General features: G+C 41.1%; 1 protein-coding gene and 1 pseudogene across 2 annotated transcripts in view; both read right to left on the minus strand.

Moving 5' to 3' along the window:
* Positions 1-886: 886 nt before the first annotated feature.
* Positions 887-20,865, minus strand: part of LOC306868103 (anoctamin-1-like) — a 47,675-nt gene continuing 27,696 nt past the window's right edge. Inside the window, exons 15-24 of the mRNA XM_079414126.1 lie at positions 11,366-11,567; positions 11,115-11,226; positions 10,635-10,692; positions 10,459-10,559; positions 9,644-9,786; positions 8,483-8,635; positions 8,143-8,195; positions 3,265-3,449; positions 3,092-3,197; positions 887-2,833 (exon numbers count right to left, since the gene is read on the minus strand). Of these exons, the coding sequence (XP_079270252.1) occupies positions 2,633-2,833; positions 3,092-3,197; positions 3,265-3,449; positions 8,143-8,195; positions 8,483-8,635; positions 9,644-9,786; positions 10,459-10,559; positions 10,635-10,692; positions 11,115-11,226; positions 11,366-11,567 (1,314 nt within the window). The 3' untranslated portion in view covers positions 887-2,632. The remainder of the gene's footprint in view (positions 2,834-3,091; positions 3,198-3,264; positions 3,450-8,142; positions 8,196-8,482; positions 8,636-9,643; positions 9,787-10,458; positions 10,560-10,634; positions 10,693-11,114; positions 11,227-11,365; positions 11,568-20,865) is intronic.
* On the minus strand, positions 4,412-5,502 carry LOC306867988 (zona pellucida sperm-binding protein 3-like; annotated as a pseudogene). Its single transcript has 2 exons — positions 5,452-5,502; positions 4,412-5,197 (listed from the first exon to the last, which is right to left on the minus strand). The product of its transcript is annotated as a zona pellucida sperm-binding protein 3-like (transcript).

Genomic DNA, 20,865 nt, shown 5'->3' on the forward strand with positions numbered 1-20,865 from the left:
GGGGTAATGTTACAGATCGGCCAGGCTCCCACACCAGCCAATCACAATGCACACATCACCTAGATTCTAATGACACACACCTGCACGCCATTTGTACCTCATCACCCAGCACTATAAAGCCACACACCTCACTGCACTCAAACGTCCGGTCTTGTTCCTATGAAGTGGACTCCTATATGCTATAACAGCGACTAACCTGCTTCTTACCTGCCTGTCTACTTAACTCCTGTGTTCCCTCCAGCGTTGTGTCTCTCCGTCTCCTGGTTCCAGTTTCTTCGTACGATCTCCTGACAAGCAAGTCTTCGTCTCACAGTGAGGTGTGTGGTTCTCCCAGCGTCCACGAGTTCCTGTCAAGACAATTCAGTCCTGTTATCTACTCCTCTTTTCCTACAAAGTATATTTGCACATAATACTTACCATCTCATCCTCCGTTGATTGCTCTGCTGTCAATAAACACCACTGCTTTGAACTAATCCTTTGTGTGAAGTCTGCTTCCCTAACACTTCATAATAACTTTCATTAATAAATCATTAACAAATTATTAAACATTCCGTTCATATATGATCATGTACTTTTTACAAATCTACAAATTATTTTAACAGCACTTTGTCATTTTCATTAATAAATCATTAACAAACATTATAAAAATGCTTAACAGATAATATGTAGTAAAATAGTTATCAAAAAATATAGAGATCATGTGCTTGTAAATGTTTACTAATGAACTTATTGAACATATATAATGATTAACAGATAATTGGTTAAAATAAATTAAAATGCTTGCAAATGTCATTAAACATTAAATTCATATACAGAAAGGAAACAGAAATAAATATAAAAATAAGAGCCTGTGGAATGGAACATTAACAGAAAGGTCAGCAAAAGTAAATGGACAACTGAAGAAATTTATTTCTTTGTAGTGTTACATTACAATACACAGTGACACTAAACTAAAGCATATTGTGTTTCTAAATTAAGTCAAGCAAACAAAATATATAAGTTACATGTATTCAAAATTTAGTAGACATGTAAGGCAGTAAATAATAAACACCATACTTTAAAAAAAAACAATATCACTTTTCTGTTTGGATAAGACCTTAAAATAAATCAGCACAGAAATGGTTTATCTTTGGTGCATGAAATCACCTTCAGTTCATGAGTGTTTTACTGTACAGCCCATTCGGTGCAAACTGTAAATATTAATCAAAGCCACACATCTCAGGACACAGACGCATTACAAATCTACGAGTCTAAGTGACTTCATGATTCTGTATAAAATCTAAAACATTATTGGACTTAACATGGAATTTATGGTTTTCAAGTCTGTTACACTCTATGAACACAATGTGAATGAGAAGTATGATGAAATATGAAATATGTTCCACAACGTTAATGCAGCAACATCAAACACAGCAAATGCACAGAAAATTTTTAAAGCATTGGAAAAATGACCATCTTACAATAAAAGTGAAAACATGAAATATGGAGGAACATCTGATAAAAATAATTAAAGCAGGCTCATTACATAACCGTTATCATCTGAGAGTTTGAACACAGAGGAACAAATAAAGACCGTCCATGGCTTCTCCAAAGTCCAAATACATCAATCATCAATATTAGGATCTCATTTCCTCTGATTATGTTTTGACGTCAATTTGTTAAAATGATTGAAAAAGTTTATATGTGACCCTGGAGCGCAAAACCAGTCGTGAGGGTCAACTTTATGAAATTGAGATTTATGCATCACCTGAAATCTGAATAAATAAGCTTTCCATTGATGTATGGTTTGTTAGGATAGGACAATATTTGGCTGAGATACAACTATTTGAAAATCTGGAATCTGAGGGTGCAAAAAAAATCTAAATATTGAGAAAATCACCTTTAAAGTTATTCAAATGAAGTTCTTAGCAATGCATATTACTAATCAAACATGAAGTTTTGATATATTTACGGTAGGAAATTTACAAAATATCTTCATGGAACATGATCTTTACTTAATATCCTAATGATTTTTGGCATAAAAGAAAAATCAATAATTTTGAGCCATACAATGTATTGTTGGCTATTGCTACAAATATACCTGTGCTACTCATGACTGCTTTTGTGCTCCAGGGTCACATATAAATCCTTGTCTAAAAATCTTTACATCTTCTCCCATATTTAGGCTTTATTATAAATAGAGGACAGTAGATATTTTCAATCACAAACAACCGCAAACAAAACAACCAAAACCTTCCAGATTGAAAATCAGAATCAAAAGGAAATATCACATTTCAATCAAAACATCTAACAGCCTTTTTTATGGGTCAAACAAATCTTAGCACTCAAGGGGGCAATAGAGTTGTTCCTATCTTATAAATGTGACGTTGGATAGTTTAACTAACTTGCTCAACTCACCAGGATCTGATTTATGCTAATGTCCAGCAGTGCTAAGAAGCTGATCAAGCTCACGCAGACAGAAGTGATTTTGTTCACAGGTGTGACGGCAGCATTCACTGAAAGAGGAGAATGACCGAGGGAAATGAATCTCACACAGACACAGATTTGTGAAGCTGAGGAGCTGGGGCAGTGAGCTGAGTACGAGCCGGCAGCGGTCAGTGGAATGTAACGAGAAGCTCTGAGGCTGCTGGGGTTAGTAGTTTCTGCAGGCTGAGCGCGAGCGCATCAGAGGACTCGACTCCTTACAGCCGTCCTCAAGCCGGGTCTTCCCCTGCTCCTCTTTCATGAACAGGTCCATCATGAGGATCTTCTCTTTATGGATCTGTACGCTGATGTCTTTGGGAATATCTGGGATGATCCAGTCCACAACGTCACTCATCAGCATCACCACATTCTGCAGAAGACGAGAGGAGACGTTAACCAGCCTTTCTGTTCCTCCTATCACAAACCTCTGAAGAATCTAATCCATAAAATAAAAACTACTTTTTTTGTCCAGTTCACTCAATACCTTCTGAGTCTAGAACAAAACATCCACAAATATCATTTTCTCAGTTTTCAGCATTTTTATCCTTAGAGTATTTATTATCTTTGGCAGTAATTTAAGGTAGCTGATACTCTTGGAGAGCTGTGTCTTCGGATGTTAGACACTAACCTGAAAGACAATGACAAATGCGAGTCTGGCGGCCAGCACAGCCCAGAACTCTTTTGATATCTCGTATGGTGTCGGAGACCACGGAGGCTCTCTGTAATCTTTATACCTGGAGGAAAAGGAGAAGTTAAACATTCATGTAGTGTTAATTGAGCTCCTGTTATAGGTGGCCGTACCTGCAGATGTCCACATGGAAGCCCAGGTGGAATGGCTCCAGTGGAGCGGTCCCGTTCTGGAAGTGACTGACGTTAAAGTAAGACAGCGTGTGGTTGACAAAGCCGTGCATCGACCCGTCTGGACTGTACATGTACTGATACACCAGCCGCGGAATAAAGTCTGACGTGAAGGAGATCACAAACGCCTACAGGAAAGATCACAGCTTTAATATTTGTAAAGGATCATTTCCTTTTTTGGCATTTTAACAGAATCTTCTCATCAGCAGGTGCAGCCATTTTCCAAACATATTGTTTGCCAAGCTACATTATTTTTAACCTGCACTGCTTGTTTGCGCTGCTCGTGGTAGATTGCGTTGGTCATTATGGAAATTAGATGTTGCGTCTGTGTTCTTTAATGTGCCATTGGCAGTGGATCCATTTGTTGGAATTGCGCTTTCATGCTAATTGTCTGGTTTAGTAAATCTGGCCCTGCTCTGCTCTGAAATCTTGAAAAATCTTGAAAACACACAATCATAAGCTACAGAAGAATCACTTGGTAACACTTTATTTTAAGGTGTAAAAAGGTGTAAGTAATTACCTAATTAAGTACTTAGTAGTAGCCGTTGTACTTACATGAAACAAAATGTACTTACCATGTAACTAAGTTATGGAACAGCCTGTAATTACAGTTTGTAATTATGTAGATGTAATAGGCAGCTGCTGTTACACATATGTATCAGACCGAGTCTGTTACACAGCAACTAGTACACTTAAGTACAATCTTGATACCCATAAGTACTTTATGTCTGTGTACTTACATTTATAATTATGTTGTATAAAGTCTGCAGACACATATGTAACAATCTTTTGGTTACATAAGTAGCTGTGTAACAGACTCTGCCTGTAACATATGTGCTGCCAGTAGCTGCCTATTACATCTACATAATTACAAACTGTAATTACAGGCTGTTCCATAACTTAGTTACATGGTAAGTACATTTTGTTTCATGTAGGTACAACGTTGTAACAGTTACCTTATTATTTGTCCTTTTTTTTTTTTTTCCTTCAGGTCTTTATTGGTCACCTCTTACAATCCACATCATTCAGACACTAAAATGGGGCCAATTGTTGTTTTCCCTTCTGAAACCAGGCCTGAATCAGACAATGCTCACCCTTTCCTTCTGGAGCCACATGTAGAGTCACAGCACATGCACATCTGGTCATGGTCATCTGCAGAAAGCCACCCATTGGCAAAGGAGCATGCTTTGTCCTCTGGACTTATGGGGGTTGAAGCCATAACTGCCTTCAAAGCACACGTTATGTAGACCAGACCACCATTTGTTTGCTGGAATCTGAACGTCTCCAACTGAAACTGCAGTTTGTCATTCTGAACTCATGTGTGTGTCATTCTGAATCCTGTAAGCTTTGAATTGACCAGGCACCCATGGTTCTCAATAAAGGAATATCTTGGAGCGGAGTTCACGTCAGGGACTGCAGTAGCCACACAACCGTCCACGAAGATGTGCAAAGGCACATGGTTGTACTGCTTTACAGAAGCTTCAAATTTCAGAAACTGCCCTAGGAAGTATTGATTGGATGACCTCTCAAACAGCCAGTCATCAGTCATGAGCTTCAAGGAGAATACCAGAACTTCCTCTGCAACCTTTGTAGCAGCAAAAGGAACCCAAGCAGGCATCAAGATACTGCTGCTCACATTGTGCCACATTGAATAGTGGCACTCAATTCCAACAGCTGCTGCATCAGCTCTTACAATGGGAGTTCCTACTAAAGCCGCAGGAGTGTAAAGGAGAGTGAATGTATACACCAGCTCATTGGCAGTCATCGTCAGAGAACTGGCACATGCTTGGAGCTCATACTCAAAGATAAGCACTTGAGCCTCTTGATCCTCCCCTACAGCTGCACAGCCTCCATCAGAAGGACTTGTGCCCCCGGCCTGCACCGAGAGAGCAGTCTTCTATATGCCACATCTCCCTCGCCACGTGGCCCGGAGCGGGGACTCGGCGCTGGGATCTTCCCTACTCGCTCACCACCACTGGGGGGAATCCTTGCCAGCTTCCCCTCCTCCGCCCAGCAACATGCCCAAATTCAGCAGGTTGTCTCGCCTGATCTGAGGTCGAACTCTTAACAGTTTCATGCCCTCTTGAACCCTCTCTTTTCAAAGTTCTTTTCAACTTTCCCTCACGGTACTTGTCGGCTATCGGTCTCGTGCCAGTATTTACCACCCACTTTGGGCTGCATTCACAAGCAACCCGACTCCGAGAAGGACCGCATCCCGGTGCCAAAAAAAAAAAAAAAAAAAAAGGAACGACAGAGACAAGGGATATCTCTTGTCTTATCTGTATTAAACTATCCATGCCAAATATTCACAAACACCATATCACATGCTTCCCAAATATACAAATTCCCCCAGCAAACAGTCACAAAAGCAAAACAAAAACACAATATCCAGAATAGATGATCAGGATTTTGAGTACGGAATGTCCACATATGCTGATGACGTTTTGTGATAGTCTTGCAAATGTGTGCAGTTCATGAGCAGTTTAACAGTCTTATCTGTTGATTAGATGATAGATGCAATGTAGAAATCCCTTCAGAGGTAGGCCGGGAAGCTTTGGGCACAATCCTTGGACATAGGGGTGGGCGATATGGGAAAAATATCATATCACGATTTTTTATAGAAATATCACGATTCACGATTTTTATCCCGATTCTTTGTTAGTTTTACTATTTTGGTTTTACAAGTTGTCTGAGCATTACAGCCAAACTAGAAAGACAAAGATGCATGGCAGATATTTAGGCCAAAGTGGGTGAAGATAAAAAATCTTTGTCATTATTTTATTTTTCTTATTAAAAAATAAGAACAAAGATACACATTACAAATACACATAATATACAAATAAAACAAACAGTGCTTTATTTCCAGGTACAATAGGTGTATTTAGCAGAGCATTCAATGAAATTGAATGAACAAATATAAAAATAAAACACTAGATAGACTGATTCCTAAAGCAACTGTATTAAAGTTTTTCAGTCAAGAATAGTGAGTGATTTTTCTCTTTGTGTTTTGTTGTTTTGTTAACGTTAAATGAATAGTTCCCCCACAAATTAATATTCTGTCATCTGTCTGTCAATTCTGTCATAATGTTGTATTTTTATATCATCATTTACTCAAAAGTTGTTTTAAACCGGAATGAGTTTCTTTCTTGTGCTGAACATTTATAAATGCCATTTTGAAGAAGGTGGAAAACCAAACAGTTGCTGGTCCTCAGTGACTTCCATAGGATTTTTCTTTCCTACTATCAAAGTCAATGTAGACCAGCAACTGTTTGGTTTTCCACTGAGTAAATAATGACAGAAATTCAATTTTAGGGTGAACTATCCCTTTAATGACAGTCGACAGCATGTTTAGTGTCCTGTCCCTTTAAGAGCTGCACGCATCTAATATACAGTACAGGCACGCATCCGTTTCTCTCTTAACTATTTACTTTCATTTTAGAGATAACCATGTCTGTATGTAAACCTTGTGTGTTTTGACAGTATTAGCGCAAAATATAACTTAGTTGAGTAATCAGGCGCTGTAAGACAGGCGTTTTAGTGCGCGTGCTTCAGGTGTATGCGCTCAGAACAAGCGCACGTCAGACCAGCGCGCGAATTAATCATTTAACCAGCAAGGCTTGTATGCAAATAATGTACTTTTGCGATCGCGAATAAGTGCAGTGTCCTGTCTGAGTAACTCTACTGCTGTATGTCGTGTTGTACAGTACATAGAGACGGCGGCGCCAGAACTGTATTTTGACAATGTGCGCGGTAGCGCGATACTACGATATTTCTTCAAAAGCAGATCGTGGAGACATTTTTATCGTCCACGATCAAAAATCGTCATATCGCACACCCCTACTTGGACAGGTGCAATCATGCACTCAAGGGAACACCAACGTTGTTAATCCATTCCTCATTGACTTTAACATGCCAAGGGACAAACAAAATCCTGGGTGAGCAGCAAACTAAACGTTTCTCCAACCAGGATTGTTTGTATGACCAAGAAACCATGAGGGATTCAAAAAGAATCTGCTTCTTAATCTACTGCTTCCTGTTTTATACAGAAAAAGGAGAGGCTACAGGTGTCATCTAGAGGTCAGGATGAGCATAGCACCCAAAATAAACCATGTAACAGGAGGTAACTGTTACAATGTTGGTACTAACTAGGTTAGTAATTACTAGGTAACTAGGTAATTACTCTGTATTATGAACACCTTAAAATAAAGTGTTACCAAATCACTCTTGCGATGGATAACTCTGGATTAGATGTGAGCAGGACAACAGAAGCTAAATGGTCACTGCTACACGAATCCATCTTAAAGACAGCTTCCAGTATTTTCAAACAGAACAGTTCTAGTGCTACGATTTCTAGTTTTTAATGCCAGTAACTTGTGTGGAGCTACAGGGTGTCACGCTCCGTCTGGAGCAAGGAGCGAGGAGACACGGAGATATCCAGTTCAGAGATTTATTCAATTCCAACAACACGGAACGTGGAGCTTGGGGGATGGACGAACATGACGTACAATACCGGACACAGGGGCAGGGAAACACAGGGCTTATAAACATGGAGAAATCAACAAGGAAGAACAGAAACAGGTGCGGGACAATTACACATAGGGCTAGGGACTAATTAACTAATGAGCAGGGAACGAGGACAGGAACAGAAAGGCCAAATATGGACACGAGAGGCGGGGGAACACGAGACACAGACTGACACAGGGTTGGTTCGTCATGCAGATTTTCCGTGTTGAAGTCACTGTTAAAGAATATAAAGTGCTGCACACAGAAGAGATGGAAATTCACAGTTTGAAGGAAAGTGTGACATTAATAGACACTTACATTGACAATAACTGCCACTTTTGCGACTCCTCTGAGAATATTATACCAGATTCCTGTGAAGACACCATGAGGAACACAATTAGTTTATCTGATTTTCGAGGTAAACCTCTTAAAATACACCCAGCAGATTATGCAAAACAGTTATTGATATTATGGAAATATCTGCAGGAATATTCCAACTGTAGCTTCATGAAACTCAATATTTTCCATTCTTTCCTAAACTGGGTAACAAGTTCAAATTCTTCTCCATGGTAATGGACTGAGCTGAAACTAAGGCCGTGAGTTTTATTATGTGATGTACTGACTGTGAGAAGTGAAAGCTGCTGGTGTAAATACAGACCGATGTCTTTGCCTCTGGCTGCATCTGGTCTTCTGAGTTCTGCCACAAACTTCTTGGCATCGAGACGGATTTCAATGATGTTGTTCAGGAGGGCAAACAGAGGCGCCAACGGAAAAGATGCCACAAACAGAGTCACAAACCCAAACTGGATTACTGTAGGAACAGAAGCACAATAATTCATTTGAAAAAATCAGTAACACTTTACAATAAAGTTCATTAGTTAACTAGATTTGGTAACATGAACTAATAGTGAACAATACTTCTACAGCATTTTTTAATCTTAGTTCATGTTAATTTCAGCATTTACTAATGCATTATTAAAATCTCAAGTTGTGTTTTTTAACATTAGTTAATGCACTAACATGAACACACAATGAAATACTGTATTTTCATTAACATTAACAAAGATTAATAAATACTGTAATAAATGTGTTGATCATTGTTCGTTCATGTTAGTTAATACATTAACTAGTGTTAACAAATGACACTTTATTGTAAAGTGTTACCAAAAAATCTTCTTTGTAAGGAGTAAATCATCTGAAAATTGTTTTGTAAAGAAGACTACATTTTCTTTGTTGGCCATTGGTTGTGAATGGTTTGGACTCAATTTGCAGTTGTCCAGATCTGGTAAAGACGGTATGTTTCATGGTTAGCTGTATTGTGTTCAGATTTATATATTTTCTGGAAAGAGACAGTTGTTATATTATAGCTATAACAGTTCAATAGTTCACGCATGTTCATGATCTTAGAACCTGTTGGTTTCACAAGATATATAATAAAGTACACAGTAAAAATTTTGAAGAATTGCCCACTACTTCTCTGCTTTATTAACACTTAAAAATAACATTTGTTGATGTAACCTCATCTGAGTTTATTAATATTCATCCATGTTTTCTCAGGGGCACCAAAGAGTCATCCCATGATAAATATAATATACAGCAAATCCCATTCATAGATCATGACAACAATGAACAGATGTTAATAATCAAAATAATAATGTTGAAATATGCTAGGATCCTATTAAGAAACTGGCTTTTGAACCAAACAAATTTGAAACTTAGTGAATAAAACTGTACAAATGGAATATACATGAAGACCAATAATGAGCAGTTTATCCGGTGTGATGATTTGGTTTGGTTTATAAGCGTGTAAAACACTCACTCATCTCCATGTACTCAGGCGTGAGGCCAACGAAGGGCTCTAGGAAATAATCTGTCTCATAACGCTGCAACTTCTTCTCATATTCCTCTTCCTGGAAAGAGCCTCTCTTGGATTTAATGTATCTGATCAGCTTCTTCAGTTTACTGCAATAAAGCAAAGAAGACCCAAAGCACGGCAACACAAAACACGATCAGCATGTTCATAAAAAACTCTCATGATCGCTCATTCACTCGTGTGTGAGTGTGTGTGTGTGTGTGTGTGTGTATATGTGTGTGTGACGTGTGTGTGTGTGTGTGTGTGTGTGTGTGTGTTTGTGTGTGTGTGTGACGTGAGTGTGTGTGTGTGTGTGTGTTTGTGTGTGTGTGTGTGTGACGTGAGTGTGTGTGTGTGTGTGTGTGTGTGTGTGTGTGTGTGTGCGCGCTTTTGTGACAAATGAGGACATAAATGTGTATAATGACACAGGTATGAAACAAGGTGAAGGTGACTTTTCAGGACATTGACCCATAATCCCAGTTTTCAAAACGCTTATGAATCATACAGAGTGAGGTTTTTTTGGGGGAAAGTAGAAATGCACAGTCTCCTGTGAGGGCTAAGTTTAGGTGTAGGGTTGGTGTCGGGCAATAGCACACAGTTTGTTCAGTATAAAAACCATTACGCCTTTGGGATGAACCCACTTTTCACAAAAACAAACGTGTGTGTGAGAGTGTGTGTGTGTGACGTGAGTGTGTGACGTGAATGTGTGACGTGAGTGTGTGTTTGTGTGTGTGTGTGTGTTTGTGCGTGACCGTGTGTGTGTGAGTGTGTGTGACACTCACGGGACGCCGATCTCAAACAGGTTGTTCTGGATGAGCTGTTTGCCGAGCATGGTGATGCTGAGCTGAATGCAGAGCTCCATGAGACATCCGCCGTGAGCGCACTGCGCAAACACATCAAACATCACGTCAGCAATCAATGTCTTCCTCAGAGAACTCATCAGTTTCTGTTTTTATACCTCCTCCATGCGATAGGACTCGAACACATAGAGATAACTTCCGGGACGCCCTCCGAGTCTGCATGGGAACACAGGTGTCACCATAAACTCATTCTTATTTAGTGTGCACTTGACAAGAAAGTTCGGTCACACTTTATTTTAAGGTCCAATTCTCATTATTAACAAACAAAATCAACTACAAATTTTGCCTCAGTAAACTCCTAATTTGCTGCTTATTAATAGTTAGTAAGTAGTTGTTAGGTTCAGGTATTATGGATGTAGAATAAGGTCATTTTGAATAAGTGCTAATAAACAGCCAATATGTTAATAATTGGCATGCTAATAAGCAACTAGTTAATAGTGAGAATTGGTTCCCTATACTAAAGTGTAAACAAAATTTAATTAGTAAGTCATTAATACTGAATGTAAATAGACAGAAGCACATAGAGCTTTCCTCAAAGGTTGTGTAAGATACAACTGGTCTGGATATTTATTACCCACCTGCCTCTGAAAAATGCAATGTATATGATGGGAGTGAACGCATTGACGAACTTGAGAATGAAGGTTTTGAAGATCAGCCTTTCTTCAAAGCTCTTATCTGTTTTAGGAACCTCTGAGGAGACAAATATAGCACTAATGACTGAAATTTACACATTGCATTGTACACATGAGCTTAAAGAAGGTCAAAGATCAAAAGCACTAAGCCAGTCTGATATCAAAGATCAATATCAAATCGATGATGAGCGACTGACCGAGAACAGTGAGCCAGCGGGCCACAGCGCCATACACTTCGTCCAGAATGAGAATGACCACCAGGTTTATGATGGCCGCGGTGGTTTTGACCGTCAGCCTGACGTTGGAGCGGGTCATGGGGTTTGAGCTCATAGCCAGAGCGGCTTTGGTTGAGATCCGGTACAGAATCACACCAAATACAATAGCAAACGTCACACCGATCTGTAAAATAGCAAGAGCTGTTTTCATTCAGCTGACCATACAGCCAGATAAACACCAGCAAAACAGCTGTGAAAACAAGATGTCTTCAAATAAAGCCATGATATGACGAAAATATTAAGATATAGAAACTTTATTGACTTCAAATTTAGTTTAGGAAATTTCAAAAAGGTATTATTTGAAGTCAACAAACAAATCAGATTGAATTAATTATTGTAGACGTTGATCATTTATGTAGAAGTTTATTTTCTCAGCAAATTAAGTCCCACAGGCAAAATATAAAAGTGACTATGAATTATTCAGTGCATTATCAACAGAGTACACATTGCTTTATCAATTTATAGTTTTTTACAATCACTTTGCTACTATTTTCAGAACCTTGATGTCATTTTTCACAACTCTAGACACAAAACTCACAACCAATGATCAAAATGCTCATTTTTCACAACTCTAACCCTTTTCTCAATTGCTTGGATACAATACACATAAAACTTAGATCATTTGTTCATTCAACAAAAATCACCTGTTCAGTATGACACAACTTAACATCAAAGTACTACTATTTCAAAAGGCAATTCACACATTACATTTCAAATGAGTGTCTATTCATTTCCTTACAATGATCTAACTATCAATTGATACATCTGCTCAAAATGATAAGTAACTGTTGCATTACTCTTAATGCATCGTTGTATGGAAACAGACAAACAATCTTCCATGTTTAAATCATGAAAGTTTCAAGATACTGTAACGAGATTCATTGTCACCAATTAGTGTGGAGCATGAACCAATTAGACTACAATATCCATGGATGTAGCCTAATATTTTATCATAATGCTTCATCAGACACTGTGTCTATGGTCCCAAATACTGTACCACCTTTTCAGACTATTTACAGTATTGACAGTACTGCACTATATAGATGCAGGCCCTTGTAATTGCTTGTCCAATTCTGCCAACTCGTTACTGATGATTGAGTGCACATTGTGGAATGAGTATATAAAGAGTTGATTGGGATCCAATTGCAAGAGCATAGTGATACGTAACATGGAGCCAGCAGGTGATCCAGGTCACAATGGAGGTCAAGCAGTGGTCGGAGGAAGACGAGGAAGACGTGTTGGTCAAAGGAATGGCAGGGGACAGGCACCCCTTCTGAGAGGTGGTCGTGGGCCTCGTTTGAGAGGTGTGGGGGAACGTGGTAGAGGACAGGCACCCCTTCTGAGAGGTGGTCGTGGGCCTCGTTTGAGAGATGTGGGGGAACGTGGTAGAGGACAGGCACCCCTTCTGAGAGGTGGTCGTAGGCCTCGTTTGAGAGGTGTGGGGGAACGTGGTAGAGGACAGGCACCCCTTCTGAGAGGTGGTCGTGGGCCTCGTTTGAGAGGTGTGGGGGAACGTGGTAGAGGACAGGCAGCCCTTCTGAGAGGTGGTCGTGGGCCTCGTTTGAGAGGTGTGGGGGAACGTGGTAGAGGACAAGGCCACGGACCAAGACAGCGGCAGCAACAGCATAGAGTGTCCAATGAAATTCGGCCAATAGTTGTAGACCATGTCATAAATCATGGCATGACAATGACTGAGGCGGCTACAATGATACAACCAAACCTCAGAAGGTCAACCGTGGCCTCAATAATCAGAACTTTCCGCAATGAGAACCGGTAAGTTATCAGCATGCACTAAACATTATGCTACTCTCAATTGTCAAATGACTGCATACCAATGTGTATCACAGAATAGGTGATGTGACCAAGTGTCTTCTTACTCTAATGTTCCCTGTAGAATTGTGACCAGCCCAAATAGTGGAGGCAGAGGCTAAATTCTAACTGACCAACAAGAGCAGGCTGTGGTCGATTTGGTTCGGGCCAGAAATGATATTCGCCTTACAGAAATTTGCCTACACATCTTGGACAATGAAGACATGTTCAACAATGTGGGATCCATAAGTTTGCCGACTTTTGCACGCATACTGAAAAGGCACCAGGTATCTATAAAACAACTATACCGTGTACCTTTCGAAAGAAATGCAGACAGAGTGAAGCAAATGAGGACTGAGTATGTTCAGGTAAGTTCAGTTTCAAGATGGCTGTTGTAAAAACATTCCCAAAAATTCTACATTGTACAGTAATCTCTAAATCTCTTTCCAAAATGTATTTTTAGAGGGTGATGGAGCTGGATGCTGATGACCATCACAAATTCATATATTTGGATGAGGCAGGTTTTAATCTGGCCAAGACCAGGAGGAGAGGTCATTTGACTGGCCAGCGGGCAACCATCCAAGTAGCTGGACAACGTGGGGCCAACATTACCATGTGTGCGGCTATATCAGAAGATGGTGTGGTGGGACGCAGACCTCATATTGGACCATATAATGCAGCTCTCCTTGTCACCTTTCTTGATGAGCTCGATCAGGTTTGTAGAGCTGAAGGTGTGACCTATGTCATTGTGTGGGACAATGTCAGGTTCCCTCATGCTCATGTGGTGCAAGCATGGTTTCAGGCCCATGCACAATTTACCACCCTGTATTTACCCCCATACTCTCTCTTCCTTAACCCGATTGAGGAATTGTTCTCCGCATGGAGATGGAAGGTTCATGATAGGCACACTCATGAACAAGTCACTCTTCTCCAGGCCATGGATGACGCCTGCAATGACATCACAGCAGACCAGTGTCAGGCCTGGATTCGCCATGCCCGAAGGTTTTTTCCAAGATGTTTGGCTAATGAAAACATCCATTGTGATGTAGATAAGAACCTGTGGCCAAATCCACAACACAGAGTTGATGACAATGTAGAAGTACAGTAATCACTCCTGTTTTGTTTCTTACAGTACAAGCACGTTGAGGAACACTGCATTTGATGTTTTACAGTACTGTCTTTTCTATTTCATAGCTAATTACTGTATTTTTGTTTTGATTCAAATAAACCTATGTTGTGATTGTACTGTAGTGTTTTGCATCAATATATTACAAACTTTTTTCAATGATTCCACTGTGTCTGTAGTATTCTCTCTACCACTGCAGTACTTTTACAGAGATGTATTTACTGTACATGTAGTACCATAATGAAACCTGTATCACCTATTTTGTTCTACAATATTTAATGATTGTACGAACAATGACACAGTGAAACTATCGGTTGCTTGTGTGTGGGTGATCTATAGTTATGTTTTGATGGTATTTCACAGTAAATTTGTTTTTTGAACCAATCATTGGGCAAGTGCAAGATTTCTTTAAAGATGTGAATGCACAATGCAATGTTTTGAACATTAGACAGCCTGTGTTACAAGTGATAACCGTTTTGAGTTTTGTGTCTAGAGTTGTGAAAAATGACATCAAGGTTCTGAAAATAGTAGCGAAGTGATTGTAAAAAAACTGTATATGGAAATCTTCTGCTATTGTGTCAAAATTTTAAGTATCATAAAAAAACCTACTTTTTTTTTAAGAAACCACTGGCAGATTGGTCTTTTAAAAATGTATTATAAAGGCAGATAAAAGGTATGTACAACCCAAATTCTGAAAATGTTGGGACGTTTTTTAAATTTGAATAAAATGAAAACTAAAAGACTTTCAAATCACATGAGCCAATATTTTATTCACAATAGAACATAGATAACATAACAAATGTTTAAACTGAGAAATGTTACACTTTTATCCACTAAATGAGCTTATTTCTAATTTGATGGCTGCTACATGTCTCAAAATAGTTGTCACGGGCAATAAAGGGCTCAAGAAATTTTGAAAAGATTCAGCTGGGAGAACATCTGGCAGCTAATTAAGTTAATTGACATCAGGCAGAGTCTCTCAGAACTAAATATGGGCAGAGGCTCTCCAATCTGTGAAAGAGTGCATAAAAAGATTGTGGAATACTTTAAAAACAACGTTCCTCAACTTCAAATTACAAAGGTTTGCAAATCTCATCATCTACAGTGCATAACATCATCAAAAGATTCAGAGAAACTGGAGAAATCTCTGTGAGTAAGGGACAAGGCTGAAGACCTTTGTTGGAAGGCCGTGGTCTTCGGGCCTTCAGACGACACTGCATCACTCATCGGCATGATTCTGTCATTGACATTACTAAATGGGCCCAGGAATACTTCCAGAAACCACTGTCAGTAAACACAATCCTCCGTGCCCAAAAGTCCAAATTTGACATTCTTGTTGGAAATCACGGACGCTGTGTCTTCCGGCTAAAGAGGAGGGAGACCGTCCAGCGTGCCATCAGCGTTCAGTTCTAAAGCCAGCATCTCTGATGGTATGGGGCAAGGATATTATAGTTTTGAATTTTTTAATTAGTTTTGAATATTTAGTTTTTAATATAGTTTTCAAATTTACTATAATTTCAGTTTAGTTTTAGTTAGTTTCATTAATGGTTTTGTTAGTTTTAATTTAGTTTTTATTTTGTGAACACATTTCTATTTAGTTTTTATATATTTTAGTTTCAGTTTTAGTTTTAGTAATTATAATTTAACTGTTATGGGGCAAACAAGATGTGCGGATCCAAGTGCAAGCTTTTATTTACAGGCATGGTCAATAACAGGCAGGGTCGAACAAACAGCAAACAGGTATAGAGAGGGCAAGACAAAAGAGTACTCAAATAAACAGGCGTGGTGGGCGATCGGCGTACAATATCCAAAGGGGCTTGACAGAAGGGGTAATCCAGGTAACACGGGCAGATATCAAAACACAAGGAAACAGGCAAGGCAAGACTAGAACAACTGAGTGGGCTCCGTAGAGTAGCTATACAATACTCGGCCAAGAGGAAGAGGAAGTCCATGGTTTATGTAGGGTGTGTGATCAGTGCAATCAGCTGTGTGATCAGTGCAATCAGCTATATGTGTCGTCAGTGCAATGGATGATGGGAATTGTAGTCTGAGGTGGCGTGCAACAGTTAGTGTGGTGCAAGAGTCCATGTGGTGAGTGAGTGACCTCTGGTGGTGAGTTAACGGAAGTTCATAGACCAGATTCATGACATAGCCCCCCCCCCAAGGAGCGGCTTCCAGATGCTCCTATACAATCCAGGAGGGCGGTGGAGCGGAGGCGGAACAGGGAGAGGGACGGAGGGCCAGGTCCACGTGGAAGTGAAGTGGCCGGGGACAGAGCCGGCAGAGTAGGAAGCCAGGGCGGAGTCGACAGAACTGGAGCCCACCAGGGCGGAGCGGACGGGACTGGAGCCCACCAGTGCGGAATCAGACGGAACAGGAGTCCACCAGGGTGGAGCGGATGGGACATGAGCCCAACAGGGCGGAGCAGACGTAACAGGAGCCCACCAGGGCGGAGCAGAAGATCTGCATGGCAGAGCAGGTGGAGCAGGAAACCACCAGAACGGAGTAGAAGACCATCACGGCGGGGCAGACGGAGCAGAAGACCACCAGACCTGAGCAGAAGACCACCACGGCGGAGCAGAAGACTGGAGCGGAATAGAAGACCACGAGAACGACACAGGAAACCACCAGGCCGGAGCAGACAAGGCGGAGGACCCTGGCATAGACAGAGATCTGGGGCGAGTAGAGACAGACAACACAGACAGTGCATTCACGGTCTCAGGGACCATGGTAGGGAACACAAAGCAATCATCAAGAGGTTCGCTGACTGAAACTGAACAAACAGATAGTTCATGTGTGGTTATTTTGTCAGTGACAGGGTTAACGGGGCAGACATAAACTTAATTTAGAGTTTCCATGGCCGTAACAGGCATCAATGAGGATTCACAAATGGCCCCTATAGGCGCCGCAAAACAGCCTCTGTAGCCGTGACAGGACAGGACGAGAGTTCAGGGACAGCCCTATCGGCCGGCCCAGAGCGAAGCAAGGGTTCACTGACGGCCTCTTTAGCCATGACAGGACAGGACGAGAGTTCACAGACGGCCTCTTTAGCCATGACAGGACAGGGTGAGAGCTGATAAGTGGATACCACTGACACCTCTGGAGGTTCTGCAGTGGATGCCGCCACCTCTAGAGGTTCTACAGCAGTACCATCAGGAGTTTCAACAAATGCAGAGAGTTCAGCAATGGTACCTTTGACCGTGACATGACAGGCTGCGAGTGTATTACTGGGCACCACCACCATGCAAGGAATTAAAGAGAGCACCGCTGCTTGAGAAGGTTCTGCAGCATCAGCCGCCACCTTTGCAGAAGCTGCAGCGGGCCGTCTCTAGAGTTTCAGTGGTGGTGTATGCAGCCCAAATACACCATAAAGTGATCCCCATTGTGGGAAGCACTACAGACAGGGGAATCAGTTCAGGGACAGGAGGGCTAAAGTGAGTGGGCTTGGCGATGCCAGCTGCGCGTGCAGACACCAGCGGTGCATCCCTCACACTGGATGCCAGACTAGGATACTGAAGGACTGACCTTGAATATCTGGGTGTGACAGACAGGACGAGACCAGACTCTGGCTGCTCAACTGTGACGTGAAGAGAATCTGGCAGATCAGCGGAGACGTGGTGAGACTCTGGCAGATCAGCGGAGACGTGGTGAGACTCTGGCAGATCAGCGGAGACATGACTTGACTTGTGATGATCAACGGTGACTTGGCTTGACTCACGAAGATCAACTGCGGCCTGGCTTGACTCACGGCAATTAACTGTGACTTGACTTGGCTCGTTAACATCAGCTGTGACTTGACTTGGCTCTTTAACATCAACTGTGACTTGAATGGACTCGTGACGATCAGCTGTGACTTGGCTCGACTCGTGACGAACAGCTGTGACTCGGTTCGACTCGTGGTTGGCAGCTGTGACAGAACGGGATGCTGTTGTGTCCGCCATTTTGCGATCAAGATCCGCTGTCGCCGCCATTTTGTGAGCGTGCTCTGGTGCGGCCGCCATTACACAAGTGAGTGCGGTGTCGCGTTCCTCCGCGGCACCCACAGTGAACGCTGAACCAACAGTCAATAAAGCATACTCCATAAACTCACTTAGAGATGATCGGGGACCTTCAAGGGTTAATCGTGTTTTGAGCGGCTGGTTAATGCCCTCACAAAAATAATCTATCAAAACACAGTCTGGTAGATCAGAGTAATAAGCGATGTTCACATATTCTTGAATATAGTCCTCGAGCGAACGTGTGCCCTGTTCGAGGGACAATAACAGTCTTGCAATATCCATACCTGGCCATTGTCCACTTGAAAAGCTGCTGGATCTTGTGTGGCCGAGTATTCTGCAAGCTTTTATTTACAGGCATGGTCAATAACAGGCAGGGTCGAACAAACAGCAAACAGGTATAGAGAGGGCAAGACAGAAGTGTACTCAAGTAAACAGGCGTGGTCGGCGATCGGCATACAATATCCAAAGGGGCTTGACAGAAGGGGTAATCCAGGTAACACGGGCAGATATCAAAACACAAGGAAACAGGCAAGGCAAGACTAGAACAACTGAGTGGGCTCCGTAGAGTAGCTATCGCTAGGATATGCCCTATACAATACTCGGCCGAGAGGAAGAGGAAGTCCATGGTTTATGTAGGGTGTGTGATCATTAGTGTTGTTTTTGGCGGTCTGTTTTAATTTTAGTTTTAGTCTAGTCTTTGTCAATATAGTATAAGTACCTAGTAGTATAGACAAAACCAAAATTTTCTTTTAGCCAAACCCATTTCAAACAAGGCTATCTTATTATATTATTGTTACCTTATAGACTCAAGAATACATCCATTCCAAACACGGAAGACGCTCTGATTTGAATTTACAACATTTATTTTACCAACCAAACATGTTAGAAGTACACACACATCTCCCAAAGACGAACCCCGGCTGGCCGGTCATCGGTCCCTTTCTCTGTGTCAGACTTAACTTTGTTGTCGTCTTCTAAATAATGCCGCGAGTGGGGCTTGAGGAAGTGACGTCGCCTGCATCCTGCGAGTGTCTCACTGCATCCTGAAGTGAGACACCGGAAACAGAAATACTGCAAAATAATAATGATAACGTGACTAAACGAGTTTTAGTCAGCGAAAATGAAGAGACATTTTAGCATAGTTTTTATTTTGTAAACCACATTTAGTCTCGTTTTTATTTGTCAACAATATTGCATTATACATTTAATTATCGACATCGTCACATGACCAGCATTTACGTTTCGTCTCGTCTCGTTTTCGTCACGTGATAAAGGTTAGTTGACGACGATATTTAGTCATAATTTTCGTTGACGAAAGCAACGAAAATTGATCAGTGCAATCAGCTGAGTGATCAGTGCAATCAGCTGTGTGTGTCGTCAGTGCAATGGATGATGGGAATTGTAGTCTGAGGTGCAGGCATGTTCTTTGCAATCGTCATTGAAACTCTGTAAACTTTATTTTTGTCCATCTGTGTTTTCAATACATTAATTTGTTGGATCTTTTTTGCACAGCGCCACCGGTGCACACTATAGTATAGTGTATGTCCCGTCTCTCCCTCTGTGAACGTACACAATAAGAAGAAACAATCTAAAATGCTTTGAAACCTCATACTACTCAAAAATAAATGCGATATGGTGATTTAAATGATGTTTGCACTTTACTTTGATGAGCCGCTCCAGCGCGCACGCGCTTCAAATGAGCAGCGCAATCAATCCCCGTTCTAAAGCCCCTTTTACACAACACGGCAAGCGCTGAAAACACAGTGCGGCTATCGCTTTCTCTCATTTTGGATGAGTTTTATACAGTCAAGGCGGTGCTCGTGTCATGGACTCGAGGCGGACGTTACGATAGTAATCGCAAAGCGTGACAAAATGACTATTCACTAAAGTCAGCTCATCCAAAAATGTTCATTCTGTGTCTGTTAACTCACTCTCATGTTGTTCTCGCATGTCAAGCACGCTTTTAAATGTTCATGCGCTGTAAGTGTAACGTGTGTCTTCCCTTGTGACCTAGTTTTCCCCATTTTGTCTAATTAGTCATTGTGTTCACCTGTCGGTCCTCATTATCTGCCCTTTATAAGATCCTGCTTTTGAGTTTTTAGTTTGTCGGTTATTATTTCTTGTTTCCGTGTTTGTGCTATTGGACTACTTTGTATATTCTTCCTGGATTGTATATTAAAAGACTGCTTAATTGTTCTTCTTCCTCGCCGTGCGCTTTGTTCAGCACTGCACGAAACAGTAAGGTGTGCATTATTATTATTTCCCATGTCATAACCGTGTCGTTTTTTTTTTTTTAAAGCAAAACCGCATTCTCTGTGAATAGCCGCTTAGGACGCAGCTCACGTGCATGAATCGCTCTATTTCCCTAAACAACCACAGGTCCAATTTTCTGACACAGAACAAGAGTTTATTAAATCACGAACACAATTATTTATTTTTGCTAATTATTATTTTATTTTAGTTATTTTTTCAGTTACTGTTGTTAGTTT

This window comes from Barbus barbus (assembly GCF_936440315.1).
Source record: "Barbus barbus genome assembly, chromosome: 50".
NCBI lineage: Eukaryota > Metazoa > Chordata > Actinopteri > Cypriniformes > Cyprinidae > Barbus > Barbus barbus.